The 21,230-nt window shown below is 43.6% G+C and overlaps 1 protein-coding gene and 1 non-coding gene across 3 annotated transcripts; one reads left to right on the top strand and one right to left on the bottom strand.

The window, feature by feature from the left end:
• Positions 1 to 1,231: 1,231 nt before the first annotated feature.
• Positions 1,232 to 20,890, top strand: CRK (CRK proto-oncogene, adaptor protein). Of its 2 annotated transcripts, none has more exons than XM_052657815.1 (3): positions 1,232 to 1,472; positions 8,909 to 9,444; positions 18,536 to 20,890. In XM_052657815.1, the coding sequence occupies exons 1-3, from the start codon at positions 1,232 to 1,234 to the stop codon at positions 18,671 to 18,673; spliced, it is 915 nt and encodes a 304-aa protein (XP_052513775.1). In that variant the 3' UTR covers positions 18,674 to 20,890. The 2 variants fall into 2 exon arrangements, with proteins under 2 accessions (XP_052513775.1, XP_052513776.1); XM_052657816.1 differs by having other exon boundaries at positions 8,909 to 9,274; positions 18,536 to 18,661.
• TRNAE-UUC (transfer RNA glutamic acid (anticodon UUC)) lies at positions 11,133 to 11,205 on the bottom strand. Its single transcript has one exon. It is a non-coding gene; the product is annotated as a tRNA-Glu (tRNA).
• Positions 20,891 to 21,230: the final 340 nt, after the last annotated feature.

The following is a 21,230-nucleotide window of genomic DNA, read 5'->3' as shown; positions in this document are numbered from 1 at the left end:
TTGTCACTGAGATCCCAAAAGGAGTGGAGGGGCATTCCAGAGAGAAGAAACACAAGGTTCATGTAGAAGTGGTGAAGATGAGATGGTGGCTTGGTTGTATGCTGTGAGGTAAATGGGGAGTTCTAACACCTGGAGGTTGTTAAAAGTTTTATACAGAATAGCAGCTGACTCAGAGCTATAAATGAGAAAGTGCAAACTGGCAGATGTGTGCTATACAATTAGGGGCAGCAAGACTATAGAACACCAGTGAGCAGGCTGTCACAGGAATACAAAAATAGATACGGGATGTAAAGGTATAAATGGTCCTGACAGCAGGGAGAGCAGAGGCTACCCATGGCCACAGTTAGAGTTTAGAGAATCTGGGTAGGTGTCTTGAGAGCCTAAACAGAGAGAACTCCATACTCCCACCTGGCTTGGCACACTCTGTCCCCTTTGTCTTGAATGCTCTTCCCTGATTGCCATTCAATATTCAGTGCAAGCCCTCCTGGATTCCCCTACAGAATGGATTAGGGGGCTCTGCTATGTGTTCCTAGAGCCCCTTGCCCCTTCCCCATCGTATCAGTTGGCACGCCTTCCGCATAGACTGTTTCCTGGTTTCTCCCACTGGTCTGAGAATTCGGTGAGGGAAGGGCTCACCCTTGATGACCTTTGCACCCTCAGGGCAAATGTGGTGTCAACTGTTTGCTGAATGAATCAGTGAAAACAAGAACTTCAGCAGGCGTGGGGAGAAGCTGGAGGAACCATCAGAAAAAGACAATCTCAGGAAACACAGGGCCTGGGGCCACATCACCTTTTTTGCTCTAATTCTGTACCCTAGTCGCTGCCTAGAAGCCTGGGCCTTCCAGTAACTTGAAACCTGGAGGAGCAAAGAACCGCGTCGCCAACAGCCTACTGGTAGCTGAAGCCCCGCCCCTCGGTCCTGGACTCCCCTTCACCCTCTGCAGTCCCAGTCCCAGCCAGGCGGCGACGCCCAAGAGGCCGCATGCGCAGTGCGCTCAGGATCTGTCACTTGCCCTTCTCCCAATGGCGGGCGGTGGTCCCCTTCCCGGCATCCTTCCGGGGGCCAGGAGCACGTCATTTCCGGTGGGGAAGGCCCGCGGCCGCCGCCGCCATTTCGGGCGCTGCTGTGAGGCTGAGACCCGAGCCGGTCCGCTGGGCGGCGGGGGCCGGGGCTGGAGGGGCGCGCGCGGCGGCGGCGGCGGCGGCCCAGCGTGTAGGCACGGAGGCGGCCATGGCGGGCAACTTCGACTCGGAGGAGCGGAGTAGCTGGTACTGGGGGCGGCTGAGTCGGCAGGAGGCGGTGGCGCTGTTGCAGGGCCAGCGGCACGGGGTGTTCCTGGTGCGGGACTCGAGCACTAGCCCCGGGGACTATGTGCTCAGCGTCTCCGAGAACTCGCGCGTCTCCCACTACATCATCAACAGCAGCGGCCCGCGCCCGCCGGTGCCACCGTCGCCCGCCCAGCCTCCGCCCGGTGAGGGACGGACGGGACGGGAGGCCCGGGGCGGGGGTGAGGGCCGCGGAACTCCCCAGCCTGGCTGGCTGCGCCTCGAGAGCTGACCCCCACGAAGGACGTGGGCAGAGGGCTGGAGTGAGCGTGGCCGGGGCGCAGCTTCTGCCGGGGCTCGCTCCCACGGACCAGCGCGAGTGTGTGGGGGAGGAGGAGCCGCTGACCCAGGCCTCTGGGTGTGACTTGGGAGGACAGCCCAGGGGAAGGGGAACTGCCTCGGCCCCAGGGTGGGGCTAGCGCCCGAGCAGAGCCGGGCAACGTGGGGACAAAGAGCTGAGAAGGATGTTGGCACTGCGGGGCATCACTTGGCAGCGGTGCCGGGAATGAATCCGATAATCCTACAAGTGGCTTTTTAGGCTTGAAACGTTTCCTGCAGTGTTGGAAAGCCGGGTTTGGCCATACTCCCCTGGTGGCCTTTGGTAGGAAGTCACCACATACTGGCCGAGAGGGATGGAGACACCCTCAGGAAACCGGTCAGCTTTTTCCTTTCTTGGGCATTTTTCCAAAATACTTTTACCTTCCTCTTCCCCCGCGGAGGATGAAGGTGGTGAGCTAAGTGCCTTGGTTATAGAAGAAAAGCCTCTGTAACCAACCCTGAATAAGCTGATGTCCGGCTGACTGTGTCCAAGAGATCTGAGCTTCCAGAGACTGTTCTCCACAATGAGGGGGGTTATAGTTTTCAAAGCAATCAGTGGAGGAAAGATTTTTATTTTTATATTTCAGGAAATAATTCAGAAATAAGCCAGTGGAAACAGTCCCTTCCCTGAAAGTGAATGGAAGTTCATTTTTCCCTGGACTCGAACGTTATCAGTCTTGTTTGTCCTCCAGGGCCTCTCCTTGTTCAGTAAGTTGAGGGCTGTGGCTTGAGTCTTCTAGATGTTGAAAACAGATCCCACTGAAGTGACTCTCTTGAAAGTTTAAATGATCTGCACTGGATCTTCCTTGCTAAAGGTTGAGATATGACAGTCACCCAGGCCACTGGAGTTGTTACGGGGTTTTGTGCACTTGGTACTTGAGATTTGTGGTATACAGAGTAATTCTGAGGTTACTGTTGTCTGTGTAACAGTACGGAGAGTCTTAGTGCCACCTCGCTGTTCCAGGTGGAAGCAGTTTAATCCTGACCACGTGAGACTAGATTCAGGCCAATCTCACCTGAATTAAGAGACTCCGGAACCAGCCTTTGCAGACTTGCTCTTTTAGGAGAGTCCTAATTTAGGGTTATTCTCTCTGACCAGAAATGAAATGGGATAATCTCTTGTTAACACATACCAATTAAAAAAGCATAGGGATCATAAAGCTTACAAATTATTCTAGGTCTTTCTCAGTCTGGTTGGTTTAATAGCATTATAACATGAGGTGGGAATGTGTTTACTCTAAACCAAACATTTTCTACTTTTTACCACCTTCATGATGTCTGGGTTTTTGCATTACTGTGCAGTGACATGATGTCAAACAGTCACTGAAACTCAAGTTCCCAACCTTCTGTGTGTTTTGTTGGTTGAAAAATTTGGAAATAGCAGCAGGGGCTTTGCTGGTGGCTCAGATGGTAAAGAATCTGCCTGCAGTGCAGGAGAACCTAGGTTCAGTCCCTGGGTGGGGAAGATCCCTGGGAGAAGGAAATGGCAAACCAGTCCAGTATTCTTGCCTGGAGAATCCCATGGACTGAGGAGTCTGGCGGGCTACAGTCCATGGGGTTGCAAAGAGTTGGATGCGACCTGACTAACACACAGCTTTGTTTGAGCTTTCCCCACGTCTTGGTGTTAATAACTTTAATCTCAGCTGTTACCTTAATGTTGAGCTCCACCTTTTCGTAACAGATATGAATTCTGATCTTTGGCCCCAGAGAGAAAGTGAGGATTGCCAGAGTTTGTGGCTGGGGTGTGGAAAGTTCATCGCCATTGTGGTCCTTTTTGTTTCTGCCGTGTACCCTATTTTCTGCATAGGACAGTTGATTCAGTTGCTGTCTTTATAAAGATTACTTAATCTTTGTTCTCCCCCTCCCCCCATGAAGCTCTTTTCTTTTGAAGCCACACAGAAGAATTTCTTGAATTTTAGAGAGGCATATACAATATTAATAGCTGCCATTTATTGACTGGTTATTCTGTGCCAGGCACTTTGCTGAGTACATTATATGCCTTGTCTCATTTACTGTCTATAACAGTCCAGTGAGGAAAGTACTGTGACCTCCACTTATTAAACTATTTCCATTTTATAGATGAGGAAACTGAGAGTCAGAGATACAGTAAAGTGCCCCAAAGTCACACAGCTTGTAAGCGACTGAGCCAGAATTGCACCTAGGAATTGTGGCCTGAGAGCTGACACGGTTACACTGCACTGCTTTCTGTCAAAGCCAGTTTACTTTTGAGATCCCAGCAGTGCACTTTGAAGCCTCAACACTTGCGTCTGTTCTGGGCCCCAGGTTCTGTTCATAGACTGAAAGGAGGGACTTCCGCGCTTCCACTGTAGGGGGCATGGATTTGACCCCTGGTTGGGGAACTGAGATCCTGCGTGCCGCTTGGCATGGCCTAGATAAAGACCAAAGGAAAGGGTGACAGGAGACTGGCTTCAGCACTCAGGCGGTATGCAGCTGCTGTCTAGAGTCACTGATGAGGTGTTTAGTAACCTTATCTGGCAGATTAAATATGGGAACTGAGCTTTTTGTTTAGGATTATATGATGTATTTTGTGGACATAATGCATAGGATGAATTTGTACAGAATGGCTCAGATATACATTTTAGAGGTATATGAACACAATAGACCAGATATTCTCCACTTTTTCCAGCCAGCTTGTTTTAACTTGGGTTTAGCTCCCATAGGCTGCCAGTGCTGCCTTGTCTGGAGGTCCCCTGACTGTGCCCCGGGGCCATAGGGCAGGGCTTGATCAAGCCTACTGGTCACACTCTGTCAGGGGTACCTCTTGGGAAGACTTTGCAATCCTTGATTGATCCACTAGTTTTTACCTCTTGAACGTGAGGTTTTACTAGACCTTGTCCAATAAACAGTCGATAAAACAGTAAATATGAGTTGGGAGAATAGTTAACAGCTTGTGTTCTGAAGTCTGGGTTTGAATCTTCCTTGCTGCTGCTAAGTCACTTCAGTTGTGTCCGAGTCTGCGCAACCCCATAGATGGAAGCCCACCAGGCTCCTCTGTCCCTGGGATTCTCCAGGCAAGAAAACTGGAGTGGGTTGCCATTTCCTTCTCCAAGGCATAAAAGTGAAAAGTGAAAGGGAAGTCGCTTAGTTGTGTCCAACTCTTAGCAACCCCATGGACTACAGCCTACCAGGCTCCTCCATCCATGGGATTTTCCAGGCAAGAGTACTGGAGTGGGGTGTCATTGCCTTCTCCGTTGAACCTTCCTTATCTTCTGCTTACTGCTCATATAACCATAGACAAGTTCTTTAACTTCTCTCTGCCTCAGTTTCCTCATCAGTGAAAGAGGGGAAATAGTACTGACAGGGTTATTTCAAGGGTTAAATGAGTTTTAGTATATTAAATGCTTAGGAATGGAACTAGCATTAGGTATATTAACAGATGTGGTGGAGAGGGAAAAACTGAAGCAGAATGGAAAACAATTCTCAGCTTTGAGAGGCTCACAGCATGTCTGAAGGAGTAAGTGCTGGGTGGGGGTGCATCAGGAAGTATGAAGGAGCCTTGGAGCCAGTGTGTGGAAACGACGATGGCTTCCATTGCCTGCTCAGCCCAGAACCTCCTACCTGTTGGCCCTAGTGGGTGAGGGGAACATAGAAACTTGTCTCATTTTGGGGGTGGAGGCAGATGCTAGGGTGATGATTGTGCTGCCTCTTCAAGGTGGTGCTGGGCCAGGCCACTTCTGGAGATCCTAGGGGACTGCCTCTTATCCACTACTGCCTTTTTGAACATCCAGCATTTATTTCATTTGTTTGGCTCATCCTTGTAGTTCTCAAACCTGGTCCTCATGATTTACTCTTTAATGAGTTAAAGATATTCAGTGGTTCTGTGAGGAGTTCTGTAGTGAGTTACTTAAAAATTTTAGACCTTGCCCCCCAAAAAAATCCGTAGTAAAAGAAAGTGCGTTTATTTATCGCCAGACTTCTCTAAGCCTTCCGTATGTTCATGTGAAATTATGACTCTAGACAGGCAGGTATTGGACAGTGGTTTTTTCAAACCAGTCTGACCACAGAACTTTTTGAGAAGCATCTTGAGATTCTGTGGAATCTTCTTTGGGAAGAATTGAAAATTTACAGAGGTGTTCAGAGGTTTGTGGGGAGGGGGGTTGTATATTAAGCTGATTGGCCTTTCATTGGGCATCTATAATATACCAGCTACTTTTAGGAACTTCTTATTATTAGATAGAAATTATTATTATATAGATCCCTGTGAGAAGTTAAATAACAATTCAGATAGCTAGAAATACCACAGCCTGAATTCTTCAAACTTTGTAAGTCTGAATCTGCAAAGTCACATGCTGATATCCACCATTTTTAGAGCTTTTTCAGGATACTTTCTCAAATGAAGTCAGTGGCCTTGTTAGTCTTTTGTAGTGGACAGATGGTAAGAGCTTTGAAGGAATCTCTATAAATACCATAGGCAGTGGAGAAAGAAGAGAGGGAATGAGAATTTAGGAAAGAGGAAAGGAGAGGAAGTGTGAGATTAGGAGACTGATAATGGAGTCACTGTGGCGATGCCCATGCCAGAAGTGCCTTGGCCTGTTTAGCCCCCAGAGCTCTTGGGTGTTCTTCATAAAACTCTCAGGGGATTGTAAACACTGTTGTAACCTGAGGGCGGACATGCTTGGAAGTGATGAGTTGAGCGTGTACAGCTCTGTTGGTTAAAAGATAGCTCTGACTGCCTTGATTCTGATTTCTGACTATGTTCATAACTGCACATTTAGAATCCAGCACAGGTTTGATGGAGAACAAGTCAGTGAGGTTTTCCAAGTCCCAGCTCTGAGAACTCTGCTGTTGGTTCTGTTCTCTAAACTGACTGACTGTCTCCTTCCTTTCCCGCTCTTCTATTTCCTGGCTTTAGCTGTTTGTGGTTGGAAAGAGATGAACTAGGGAAAAGGAGCCGGAGCACATAGCTGTGGTGAGGTTTGGGCTTATCTGGAACTTATGTATGTATATTTTGTTCCCCCTCATCTCGTGAAGCTTGATTGCCCCGTATATATATACATAACATGTAACTGCTGCAGCGGTACACAAAAACAGGTATTTCTCTATGGAATAATTATTATGTCATTAGAATAGGAAAAGAGGGAGTTCTCTGGTGGTTCAGTGGTTAGGACTCCAGGCTTTTGCTGCTGGGATCTTGGTTCAATTCCTTGTCAGAGAACTGAGATCTCGCAAGTTTCCCAATGTGGCAAAACGAAGGAAGGAAAGAAAGAACCATTCAGGAATGAAAAGAGCTATTCTTTTATAGTAATTTTGTTCTATCTTAAAACATAGCTGCTTGTTGCCACTGATTTTTGTAAGAGTACATCCCCAATTGGAAGTGAATGCCAGGGGAGAAAAATTCTTCCTGAAACATGCTGCTATGCTCCTTGCTCACCAGCCACACTGTGTTTGCCTTTGTATGCGCAGCTATGCTGTGAGTTTCTCAAACCTGGGGACAGATTTTCATGTAACTTTTCCTTACTTGAGAGTTACGTTCATTATTAATGAACACGGTCCCTAAAGGGTGACTAGTGAAAGCCATATTGGCATTTGTACCTTGGCGTATTGTTGGGTAAATTCTAGAAAGGGAACTTTTATTCCTAGGTGTCACCAGGACAATTTTCTAAGCCAGGTTCTCGAAGGTTCTCCCTACCACTCCGCCCTTTAGGCTTTCTTGACCAGGCAGTACAAAGTCGGTCTTCTTGGAGCTCACACTGACTCTGTCCTTCACATAGTTCCACAGGCCTGAAGGATCACTGTAGCCTAGAGGTGATAGATGAGGTAGCCGTGCGTCTTCCTTGTTTACCAGGCTGGAATAGGAATTATTACCCATCAGTTTTGAGCTTTAGAGAAGAGAAACTCCAGAATGTAGCACCACTGTGCTCCGGTATGGTCATAACCAAAGTCATCTCTCCAGTCACCAGTTCTGCACTTGGAGCTATTGGGGTTGCATTCTGCTGGTGTCTGAGGAGTGTTTGCCATAGATGGACAATCCTGGGTATGAGCATGTATTTCAACATCTTGAGTCAGAGAGACAGCCAACATTACTGACTGTGGGCTATTAACTCGTTTTAGTTTATAGCCATGAATTCCACAGATGGACTTTTGCAATGTAAGAAATGTGCATCTGTCCTCTACATTGTGTCTCGGCCTTTGTTTCATATGGGTGGAAAGAAGTCACGAGTATACATTCTGTATTGAGGACTTTTGGTTAACCTCCAAAGTTTATCACTTCACCTCTCCCCAGTAGAGAATTTTAAATGTACTTTTTCTGGTCTATCTGGACAGAGTGTTGTCTAACACGGGACAAAATAATTTGGTCTCATTTTTTAGAGTGGCGAAGCAATTTAGACAGCTGGGCTACCGCAGTGTTCCTGTTTCACAGCGTTAACAGCAAAGGGTTTTTAGATGGATTGGCTAGGTTTTTGTTTTGACTGACTGGTTTTAATAGGAGTGGTGAGGGTAGTTTAGGCCCTCTCTTTAACAAAGAACTCGAACAAGTAATTCTCACAAAACAAGTACAAATATTCAATAAATGTGAAAAACATCAAACAATCAAAGATGATATTTAAGAAGAGACATCCTTGCTGTTCTGGCAAGGACATGGGGGAAATGGGAACTCATAATCCACTGGTGTGAGTGTAAAATCATAAAACTTTTTGGACGACAGGCAACATAAATCTTGGTGTTCTTACCCTTTGATCCAGCAGTTGCATTTTAAGACGTTTATCCTAAGGAGGTAATAAAAAATGTTCATTAATAAAAGCACTCATAAAAGCATTGTTTGCATAGTGAAAAATTGAGAATAAAATATCCCACCTCTTGTTGGGATAGCTGCTGGGACCTATGAAAACGGAGAGGTTGCTACATTTCCTGAGGTTGAAAAGAAAAAGAAGACTAACACAGCCTTGAACCCTTGTACTCTGCAACTGGAATAGCCATGGAACGTTTGGGAGAATGAACAAGAAGTTTCCATGGTGCTCTGTCTTTGGTCCGATATGTGAGCTTGTCATGACGGGCGTGGTTGCTCTCTCAGCCTCTGTCTCTTCTCTGCTGCAGGTAGTGATCGCTCACCTTCTTCCCAGGGAACATTTGAGCTACAAAGTATGATTTTAGTTTACTGTTAGGAGAAGGGGTTATTTAGATTATTTTTTTCCTTCTCTTTCTGGTTAAATATTGAGTAAATATGTGCGGGGAGATGCTTAAAATCTGCATTTCATCTCCAGTATATCTTTCAATAATGCCCTGCTCTGTTTTTTTTTTTTAGGGGTGAGTCCCTCCAGACTCCGAATAGGAGATCAAGAATTTGATTCATTGCCTGCTCTACTGGAATTCTACAAAATACACTATTTGGACACTACAACGTTGATAGAACCAGTTTCCAGATCCAGGCAGGGTAGTGGAGTGATTATCAGGCAGGAAGAGGCAGAGTATGTACGAGCCCTCTTTGACTTTAATGGGAATGATGAAGAAGATCTTCCCTTTAAGAAAGGAGACATCCTGAGAATCCGGGATAAGCCTGAAGAGCAGTGGTGGAATGCGGAGGACAGCGAAGGCAAGAGAGGGATGATTCCAGTCCCTTACGTGGAGAAGTATAGACCTGCCTCCGCCTCAGTATCGGCTCTGATTGGAGGTAACCAGGAGGGTTCCCACCCACAGCCACTGGGTGGGCCGGAGCCTGGGCCCTATGCCCAACCCAGCGTCAACACTCCGCTCCCTAACCTCCAGAATGGGCCCATTTATGCCAGGGTAATCCAGAAGCGAGTCCCTAATGCCTACGACAAGACAGCCTTGGCTTTGGAGGTACATAATGTGCAAAATGTAGAAAGAAGAGATCTGCTACAGGGTCTCCCTTTCAGACCTCTTTGAGCTTTGTAGGAATGCTGAATATAAGCAGCGGCATTGTAACATTGTTATAGATGTTGAATGGTACTTTTACCGTTAAGTACTGATCTTGGCACTTAATGTTGGGTTTTCTCTTTTTTATAGAAAACCTATTTTGGAATGAGTAAGCTTAAAACTGTATAACTGAATGTTCTGATTGATTTACTAAACCATACTTTGACTTCTTTAATAACACTACCTGAATTCACAGGAATTAACCTAAAATATTTTTTTTCATCTACATTCTAATCTGTTTCTTTCTGTTTATCTAAAATAAGTGGGCTCCACAAATTTGAGTATAAGTGGTCTCTATCAAAATACTTAAATGAATTTTCTTATAGAAATGTGTTTTTACTTTAGGGGGCTTGGGGTTTCTTACCATGACTGATTGTATAGGTATAATGAGATAGATAACCAAAAGCATCAATTCCAGGAAGCAGCAGATTTACTTGGTCTTTGTTGTTTGCTGCATTTTATCCTCGAGAAGCCAGTTCCTCCTGAGGAGTAAATTTTTACCTTTACTGGTGAATAGTTATCCTCGGTAGCCCATCTCCTCTGGCCAGCCATCACATTGTTTATTCTCATCTTTAGTGCTCACAGCTTTGTTTCTTACCTCCTCTCTTTCTTCTTCCCTCCTTCCCTCCCTTTCTTTCTGAGTTATGCAGAGATAGTGGTTCAGCATAAAAGCTAGAAGTGGCATGCTTTCCTGTCTTTCAGAGCCTTTCAGATATGATAACTTTAAGCAAGTAGCTAAATTTCATGAGCATAGGCTGAAGTTACTCAGGGGTGCAGGTTAGCAGAGAAGGGGCTAAAGTATTAATATATTTTTGTAAATGGAAATCTCTAAACTCCTTTGGATCATGCTTATACAGTGAGGAGTGGGAGTTGCCTAAGTAAAAGGCTGTACAGTGAGCTGAAATTTATTTGAAATAGTCTGATATTACTGGATTTAAAATTTTTCGTTTGCATTCTGAAGAGTGGGTGCAAAGAAGGGTTAGGTCTACAGGTTTGACTGAAAAAAATGTGTGCTTTTAAAATGTGTATATTTTGAGATCATGTTGTGACTGAAAAGTATTGTGTCCTGCTTTTGATGAGAAAGGAATTATATGTTGTCTAGGTCACACTACCTTTTCCCACTTAGAATTTGGAGGATAAGGAAAACAAGTTTCTAGCTTCATGTTTCCATTTAAGTTCATATGACGGCAGCAGCCAAGATGGTGCCGTGCCCGTGACAGCTGTGACTCTGGACGCTTATTGCAGGCCCTGTTAGCCGGGCTGGAGTGTGGGAATGGCTAGCTAGCACCCAGGAGAAAATAGTTACCACATTAATTTTGCTTCCATTTGCAATTCCTTTCTCAAAGAGAATTGGTTTGGTTTGGTTTGGTTTTGACCTCACTGAGCAGTTTCCAGGATCTAAGAGTCGACACGACTGAGTGACTTCACTTTCACTTTTCACTTTCATGCATTGGAGAAGGAAATGGCAACCCACTCCAGTGTTCTTGCCTTGAGGGTCCCAGGGACAGGAGAGCCTGGTGGGCTGCCGTCTGTGGGGTCTCACAGGGTCGGACATGACTGAAGCGACTTAGCAGCAGCAGCAGCAGCAGCAGTTTCCTAACCAGGGATTGAACCTGGGCCCACGGCAGTGAAAATGCCGAGTCCTAACCACTGGACCATCAGGGAATTCCCAGAATTGTTTGCCCCAACGATGCTTGCCTTAATTAGAGGCTTTAGTGCTCCAAAATGGTTGAGCTGGTCTCCTACTGTGAAACCTAAATCTTGTGAAATAAAGACTAAAGTAGAAGAGTGCTTTATGATGTCACTAAGTTTCCTTTTTTGGTTGGGTATTAGTTTGGAGCCACATGTGTTGACTGATGACGATAGCCTCTTTCACATTAGAACAAATACCCCAAATAATAACTTTAAAAACACCTTATGTACTTAAGAAAACATCATGTAAGTTTAGCATCACAGAAATCTAAAGCTAGAAAAGACCTTAGATACCCCTATTCATTTATTGAAAAAAAATAAGAGATGGATCGAATGGGTTGTTTAAACTAGTTGGAGATAGGAGGAATCCAGATCTACAGTGGCCTTTTCAGCCATGCCCAGATCGCATCTGTGGCACTTGCTCTTTCGTAGTGGTGATGCTGCCCTCCCATCAGTTTTGTGTGGTGTAACTGGCAGCGTGTCCTCACGTGTACTCTCCGTGCAGGGAGACAGCATTCCTTTCCTATTTCTGGTTTTCCATAGAAGCTGATGCCTAGTCCCCTGTGGAGACGAAGCCAGGAGATAAGATTAGGAAGCTCTGACTTTCTGACCTTCGCATTCAGATGAGAAAAAAATTCGTTGCTGTAGTTGACCTATCATAGGTTTAGATCTGTAGACAAGCTAGGCACATTTTAGTGAAGTTTCATGGCTAACTTGAAATTGATGTTGAAATCATTGCATTTTAGAAGTGGACAGAACCCCAGGTATAATAAGGGTTCAGACTCCTAGTATTTCCCAGAAGGTAGCTGAGGATGAAACGCTCTGGGTTACCTCTCTTCAATCAAAGCAGCTTTGTTTTTACTGTTATATATCGGTGTCTCTCTAAGGTTTTTTTTTTTGAAGGAAGGGTTTCTGTACTTAAAGAGTATGTTCAGGATCCACCTGTCCTCCCCTTACAGATGGATGTTTCCTGCATGGTATATTTTCTGTGACCAGAGTCCTCCAGTAGAATATAAGTCAACGACTACTTCCTCTTTTCCCACCCATCAGATTTCTCTAGTAGGAATGAAGGTTGTTGGAAAGAAGGCATTAATTCTAGCAAACAACCAAAGTAAGTGTATTCCTTGGTTCACTGTAACTCTGGGGGAATGTAACTGAACCAGGAAGACACCATCTGTTCCATCCTGGAGCTTCTAATAAAGACAGATTTTGAACATGTATTTTGAAGGAGAAACACTGGAAGTAGCACTAGAACGGTGCAGAGGCACCACTTACTTTTTTGGTCTTAGATTTGATCTGAGATTTCTATTTGATTGGTTTTGGTTTCATGAGTCATGGCTCCTTGGGAGCTGGAATAGTGATGAATCTTATCTTGTAAATTGCAGGTGTTAAAGTTTATTTCATGCCTCTGTAGACTGTCCAGAACAATCACATTATCTTGGAATGTACTATCATGTAACTTCCATTTTCTGATTCAGCCTGGCCTCTTGCCTTTGATAGATAAGACTTCTGAGTAACCAAGGAGCTTTTCAGGTGGACTTAGGTGTGAACCTGTTCTTCTGGTTGCAGATAGGGAAGATGTAAAGTTCCATGGGTCCCTGATTATATGCAGCAGTGACCATATTAACTCTACATCTCCCCATGTAGAGCTCTGAAACCTTAAGTTATTTAGGCCTTTTGACCTATATATGGAAAAGTGAAGTGAAGATCTTAATTTCCCCTTTGTTCCAGAGAGAAAAAATGAGATTAGGAAGTGTAAGAACTGCATGACAGGTCTTGGCTATATATATAATAACTTCATACCCACTTGAAAAAATAATAAACATAATTGAAAGAAAGTATTTTCATTTTAATAAAATAGTTTCAGTTACATAACCCCCCATTAAATAGCAAAGTTTCTCAAACCTTGGGATCATATGGAACATTGCCACCTTCATTTCCTGTTCCACACCTGTTTTTTCATAAGGTACTTGATTTTTATCATAGCAATTGCCAAAGCCCAGCTTTGCAAAGACATGACATCTTTGAAAGGGATGTAGTGTAATCTGATATCAAAATTGTTAACTGTTTTGAGTTAGTAGTTCACATGGCATCATAACAGACGTCAGGTATTGCTGTTTCCCTCAAAAATATAAAATACTTGGTGGGACCCCTCAGAATTTGCTGCAGTGCCTCTGACTCTTCAGTTTGGGAACCTCTGGTCCTGTTGACTGTACTAGTTCTTAGAAAATTCCTTAAGTTGAGCTAAAATGTACCTGTTCTATGTACCTCTCATCAAGAAGATGGGGAACTTAGTTTCAGTTACTATCAGTTGTTGAGCTACGGAAAAATCTTTTTGGACTTGGACTACAATCAGGGTAACACCTGTCTTCAGTGTGGTGCTTTTGCTTGACATCAGGAAGCGTACCTACGAGTTAAATCTCAAAGATCTGCAATGATCCACGAATATGAGCCATGTGCATTTCAGTCCATCTCTGAGGCAAGTGAATCATTAAGACTGAATTGGCCTCACTTGTCTTCACTGATTTTAGAGATTTTAGATGGGCCCTAAATATTACCTATTCCTCAGATCAGGGATCTGCAGGCTTTTTCTGTAAAGGACTTTGCAGGCCATGCAGCCTCTGTCAGTTTGCCACTGTAGCGAGAAAGCAGCCATAGACAAACAGCACCTGAGCTTGCTGTGTTAGAGCAGAACTGTTCACAGAAACAGGCAGCAAGCTGGACGTGGCTCACGGGCCACCTAGTTTGCTGACCCCTGTCTTAGATTGTTGTAGTTTTCTTACCTTTTTCCCTCCTTCAGTCAAATCTTGAAATGTGTTCTTGGTGTGTTTGAAAGTATTTGAAAACAAGATCCTTTTAGTCTGTCTCAGTACTTGGTTTCCCTGGCTTTATGTACATAAAGTGAGTTAGATGTGTTTCCTGCCCTGAGCTTACAGGAATCATGCAGCAAATCTGGATCAAAGAAACACTGGCAACTATTGATGCCTTTCCTGTTAGATAGCAGGGATAGAAACTAGAAAAGCAGTCGCCTGGGGTTGCACCGGCAGGGGAGGTCACACAGTCTCTGGTGTCTCCTATTTAGGGAACACCAAAAATTGATGCCATTTGGACGGCATATTTTTTCTAATTGTCCCGGAACTCACTGGTAAAGGTGAGTGTTCATTAAGTTCCCTGGGAGTGAGGGAAATAAAGTAACTACATTCAGTCCTCTTTACAGATGATGCCATGATTTACTTGCAGACTTACTCCTGAGGGTGTGGTATAGGGTTGAGAGACAAGGAACTAACTCGGCACTAAAATAGTACCTTGGTGGTGAAAGAATCACCAGTCTCTCCTTTACAAGGTGTTAGTGGAGTCTGCCTCATGAGAAGAAAGGTGAACTGCCTTGTCGTGCTTCGGGTCCTTTAGAAGTTCTTTCGTTTTCGTTAGTGCACAGATGAGGGTTTTCTCTTCCATCTGTAACGTGAATTTTGAAATCAGTAATGTGAGAACGACAGTTACCACTGCAAGTACGTTCCTTTGTGTCTTAAAATTGGAGCATTTCCAGGGCAGGCACTCAGGCTCGCTTTCTTTGTCTTTGCATTAGTGCACCAAGCTTCAAACCTGTGTGCCTCCCCCTGACCCTCCCTGGTCTTGCCTGAGGGCACTCTGCTTTAGAGTGCTGTTGCCTGACGGGGAGAGGACCACAGATTCTGGTGTCACTTCTGACTTGGAGAAAGAACTGCACTTAGTGGAGTGCTGTATTCCCAGGCTGCCCCATCCCCTCCTGCACTCTGCGTCAGGCTCCATACCCACCCTGTCTTCCAGACGGTTGGAACTCGAGGGCCTTATGTTTTCTCAAAGATAGTCATGTTTTTGCCTTCTTGACCCCAGGACTCCCTATGTGCTTTGACTATTTCAGGAGAAAGAACCCATAGGGTATTATGCATAGGTATTTAATTTTAATAAGGTCTACCTCGAAGTATTTGTACTTCAAGGCCACTTTGGGCAGGTTAATTAACCTATTAAATGCTTACAGCTTTCCTCTTCTACCTATTTAAAAATCAGAATCATTTCAGAGTCATGACACGACCTTTCTTTCACCCCTTGATGTTTGGACTTTTCTGCCAAGAACCTAATCAACTAAAAAGAAAAGATTCTGGATTCCAGAAGATGGTTGCTTTTCCTGAGTCTTTCTCTGCAGGGTAGAACCAAGAGAGTGTGTGTCAGAGATGACCCTGATGCTGTCCAAAGGCCTACCTTGCACTCCATTCTTCTCCCTGCTAGCATCTTGCTGTACGGGAGCCCTGACTTATTTCTCATTTAGAGCTCTGCAGGAAGAATGGTCTGAGGGCAGAGCAGCAGGCTTTGCTCTCTTGTGGAGAAGCTAGTGTGGTTTTGTGGTACTGATGACATGGAGGGGGTGGATGGTCCACATTTTAACTACCTGTCGCTTAGAGCTCTTTGGGGCATGACTTGAGACAGCACTCTGAATGTTTAAGAGTAACAACAATCGTATTCTTAGAATGACAGTCTTAAAGAGAGGTGTTTAAACCTGGGTTTTGGTGTCAAGTAGAATAGTGGACTTAAGTTTGTATCCTGAAGACCCATCTTTTACAAAACACCTAGAAAAGCTCTGAGAGATAGTGAAGGACAGGGAAGCCTGGTATGCTGCTGTCTATGGGGTCGCAAAGAATCAGACACGACTGAGCAACTGAGCAACAAAGAAAAGCTGGAGAAACATAACATTCTTTTCACCTTTTTATTTAGCTATGAAATCGTTTGGTAGAATGTACCAATCCTAAGTATGTGTGTAGATCAGTGAATTTACATGCGTAGATACCTATGTGACAACCACCCAGGTGAAAGTATAGAATGTTTTCAGCATTCCAGAATGTTCTCTCATGTCCCTTGGTTGTGTTTTTAATATCAGTAAAATGATGGATTCAGATAGCTGGAATGGCATCAGACCAGCTTCTTAAACTGGCCACTTGCTCCTCATCTGGAGGAGAATCTAACATGTGTGGCAAGGTTATTTATTTATTTATTTTCCTATATGTGGAATTTTAGTTTCCCAACCAGAGATCGAACCCATGCCCCTGCAGTAGAAGCAGAGTCTTGACCACTGGACCACCACCAGGGAAGTCCCATGAGTGGAAGTTTAAATTTTTGACATGAGCATACCTATTCCTTTAAGTGGTTTTTGTTTTTTTTTTTTCTTAAGGTCAGGAACTTATTCTGGGTCCAGCTATCTGAATAGCACTTGAGTATAACATGAGTATATAATAAAAATGAGAGGGAAGAGCGTTGTACTTTATAATAAAGTTTACTGTAACATAGCAAGGGGCTAGCAGTGCAGGGGCATTAATTCCAGTAACGTGTTATATGTGTGTGTGTGAGAGAAGGTTGGGGAGTCAAGGTAGCTAACAGGTCAGAAAGGAGGAAAATTCACTAAGGAATAGTTATCTGTTACGGAGTTTACATAGAGGCTAACTTCTTGTAATAGTGTAAGAATTTTTAAAAGACGAGAACAGCAAGGTAGTCTTGAGAACTAGAATTGGAGATATAAGAAGAAGTCTTCCAGACTGTTTTTACCACCAAGGAACTTCTCATGTGATGTTCAGATCTTCCTCTGCAAAGACTGAAAACTTTTGCTTGTCATAGTTGGTCTGCTCAGATATCAGGAATTGAATCGGAAGATTGCTGGTAATAAACAGAACCCTGGGTGCTAGAGCCTATAGGAGTTGGATCTGTTTGCAAAGACAGATATGCAGTGTCATTTTCCTCTCTCCTCACCTTTCCCCATCAGCCTTCATCATCATCAACCCATCAAGCTGCTGCCTTTTTTCACCCTTGTATCTTATCCCTTGTCTCCCTAATATTCCATGGTTTCTCTCTTCCTTTTCTCAGCATCTTAATGATTCCTGCAGCCATTTTAGGCCTCTAAGCTTTTCATATAATTCTTTAGGAAACTGTAGGTAGGTCAGTAGGTAACCTATTTCCTCTGTGAGTGAGATCAGGCTGGTTTAAGAGAAGGCCCTGGCCTAAACTTGAGTTGGCTTTGGCCAGTAGTCAGCCTACAGGCCTTCCTAGGGAAGGAACCTGCAGGGCTAGGGGACCATAGTTTGAAAGTTCTTAATATAGTGGAAGAACATTAAATGGGCTTGGGAGCTGGATACTTCTGGGCTCAAATCTCGGCCCTGTCACTGGCTTTGTGACTTCAGATGTAACATGTAGTTGTTCTGAATGTCATATGTAAAATGAATTCCTATTTTATAGGATTATATGATTATTAGAAAATGATTTTATATAAACCACTATAGTACTTTATGGGAGTTAAATATTATTAATGAAACCAAATGAACAGTAACGTTTATAAACCACTTGCATGTGCAGAACTCAGATGTTGATAATTCAAGGATAGTCATAAAGCTCTTTAGTGACATTTGGGAACTTACCTCACCATTGTTAAATACTTTGCTACAGGGTGAATCCATTCATCAAACACCTTGTCTTTTAAGTTTCATAGTAAGATACAGGTATATCCTAGATTGTCAAAAATATTTGATGTTGCAACAGGAAAACTTTTTGTAACAGCAGAAACACGATGTCCTCCTACTGTTAAGGAACTGGTACCAGGTGGCATTGAGGGAGCAGCAAAGTCTGTCAGTACCTGCTAGGGGTGGATAGTGGTGGGGACTGGCAGGCAGTGGCCTGCCAAGTAAAACTAGCTGAAGAAGGTTGAGGCTTTCGGGAAGCTGATGGAATTTGGAGTCTTGGCCTGTACCAAGGTGCGGAAAGCCTTGCCTTGGTAGGACGGTGATGGGAACACTTCCATTTTCTGGGACCAAATGAAGTATGCTTCCTCTGATTGCCTTCTGCTCTACAAGCAACACCAGGCCAGGATGTGTGTATAAGAGTGGGCTAGGGGATTGCACTGCTTTATGCCAGAGAGGGGAGGGCCAGTGTGGACCAGGCAGGAATCTAAGAGTAGTGGGTACAAAGACAGGGCCTGTAGATCATCCTAGGTAGGGTTGCTGCTCCAGAGACACTTGAACTTTCCAAAAGGTGTCATTTTCTAGCATCCCTCCTATTTTCTGTACTCTGTTATTCTCTGCACTGCTAAAATCACTTCTTCCTCTTGCCTGCATTAACCATAAGTAATTGGTCTGGTGGCTGGGGCTTGGGAGGCAGCAAATAGCCATTTCTGTAATATCAGCCCTAGAGCAATCACATGGGCAGGGTATGGCTAACCAGAGAATGGAGTTTTTCAGCTTGCATTCATAACTGGAAATAAAGTGCTGTCCTTATTCTCCTCCTGCAGGTCGGTGAGCTGGTAAAGGTTACGAAGATTAATGTGAGTGGTCAGTGGGAAGGGGAGTGTAATGGCAAACGAGGTCACTTCCCATTCACACATGTCCGTCTGCTGGATCAACAGAATCCCGATGAGGACTTCAGCTGAGTATAGCTCAACAAACAGTTTTGCTGACAGATGGGAACAATCTTTTTTTTTTTCCAATTGCCATCTATACAGTTTTCTTACAGATGTCAAAGCAGTCTAGTTTATATAAGCATTCTGTTGCCTGTGATCTTTTTTAGACTGAACTACTCCATCCCTGGTCTTATTTACCATATTCAGGGTACGAAACTGGAGGGCTTGTGTGTTAACTTTTGAATTGGTGATTTTAGGTGGTAGCACCGTTGCCTGAGTGTATCTGAAAGGAGCGGCATCTTGCCTCCCTTTTCTCAGGCAATACAAATCAACCTGTGGAAAATTGATGGATGGGAGAGAAGTGTTGCACACCACTTACCCTGATTTATTCAATGGTTTGGTTTTCATTCTGAAACCATGCTGTCAAATGGCAATAGACTGTTCCCTTCCACCCCATGAAGTAATCATGCACGTGTGAATAGTACCCAGTGGGATTGCTTTTTCATTTATGGAACATGACCATTGTGTGACTCATTCTGACAGTTCAAATCCTGAGAATTCTGAGGACACTACTAGAGGCATTTGTCTTCCTTCCCAGTCAATGCTTCATACTTTTTCTTGGGATTCTTTCAAGCCTTGTAATTCCTTTTCCCCAAACCTGCAGATAGGTTAATTCTCAAGATAAGCGTTTATTTTCATTCCAGATGATAAGCAGGATGTGCAGAGCACTTTATTCAGTGCATAGCTTTAAGCCAGTATTGGATTCACTGCGTGGACAGCCAAACTCCCAGCTCTCTGCCATCCCTCGAGGGGTCACAGTAGGTTCACATTGCTACTGCAGTTCAGTGGACTCCTGGCTCATGGGACCCAGCATGCCGTTCTCCTGAGTGCCATTGTTCTGTCAGGGGACTTTTTGGAATTCTTGGCTTCTACTTGGAGTGGAAGGACCAATCACTTAGAATATTCCATGGATGGTTGGGGGGCCAAATTCTGCCCTTTGCTTTATGTACAACTTGTATAAAAATCAAGTTAAGATTACATGAGTTTGGGGATAGGGTTTTAGTGCTTTGAAAAATGTTTGAACCAATCATGAATTACTTCTTTATTATTTGTTTCATATGGCCAGAATAGTGCTTGAAGCACACTATGTTATAAACTGCCTTCACTTGGGGCTCTTTTTCTTTGTGTTCAAGTTTAGTTTACAAAGCCATTTAAGTATGGAATGGTTTATATAGGATCAGGTGCTCCAAAGAATTGACTTCTGAGACCAAAATGATGTAGGCTATTTAGACTACCGTATGAAACTTTTTCAGATTTAGTTCCCAGTCTAGAGGCACTTACTGGTCTGTGGTGTGATGTGACCAATAGAAACACCGTGTTCTTTGCTTTGGGCCTCATGTTAGAAAAGTAACGTATTTTTCCAGTTGTTTTGCCTAGGTTAAGATTAATTCGCATTCATTGAATGTATGCCAAATCATGATATCCCCGTGACTAGCACCGTGCCTGGCACAGCCGGCATACAGATTTGTGAGAGGGAATGCGAGGTGTGCAGAAGCTCATTATATGGCACAGGGAAGCCAGCTGGCACAGGATTACATACATTACCACAAGCAAACTAATGAGTTGACGCTAATTTAATATATTTTTACCTCACACTAAGATAGTGCTTGATAAAGACATTAATACTCAACTTTTAAAATGTTGGCACAGTGCTATGCACATAGTGGGTGCTCAGTAATGTTGAATGGACAGGTTTGCAATACTAGATTTAATTCCATCTGATGACTCTTAAATTTTCAGTTAGAGCATAGATACTGTAAAACCCAATACACGTTAAGTCTTGTTTTCCTGAAAGTATGACATCTAAAATATTTGTAGAAAAGCTTTGTCACAGCTGATTTGAATGTTTGTGTTTTTTTTTCGCCTCTGACCTTGATACTGGCTTGTAATGTCTCTCTTCATCATGTGTAATTTTGGTGGAACATGCAGCTCTACCCGAATCAGAAGACTTTCTCAGTGATCGGTTGTCCAGAGCCATTACACGAGTTGTCGGGTTGGTTTTGGCTGGGTTTGGCAGTCGTTGGACTTTAAGAACTCAGAGGACTTCTTATAAGTACCTTCCAAAAGCAAATGCAAGAATCCTATTCAAGTGCATATGTACATTGTCACTGAGCAAAATAAACCGAAATTGGCTGCTATATTTTATATAATAATTTCTGCAAAAACCCATTTTTTTGGATACTAATATTTGACATGGTTAATTCTTATTAATTGTTGGAATTGTTTATTGTTAATAATGCAAATAGATAATTTTAATTATCCATAAGTAACATTTCACTATTAAAGGTTTGAAATGGATGATAAGCAAACCAATTTGAAATAAAGTATGAAACATGTGCCATTGTATTATAACACTATACACTTTCTTGACAGTTCAATTAAAAAAAATTTTTTTTTGTAGCATGTATTGTATATGTTATAGTATATGTAGTAAATAAAAATATGGCCAAATGTTTGGCTTGGTGATCTTTTGAAGAAAGCAATCTTTGAATATTTTTCACAAAAGAGCTGAATCTTTTACGCTTAG

The sequence above is a fragment of the Budorcas taxicolor genome, chromosome 19 (assembly GCF_023091745.1).
Source record: "Budorcas taxicolor isolate Tak-1 chromosome 19, Takin1.1, whole genome shotgun sequence".
Lineage (NCBI taxonomy): Eukaryota > Metazoa > Chordata > Mammalia > Artiodactyla > Bovidae > Budorcas > Budorcas taxicolor.
This window is presented reverse-complemented; position numbering and strand designations above follow the sequence as displayed.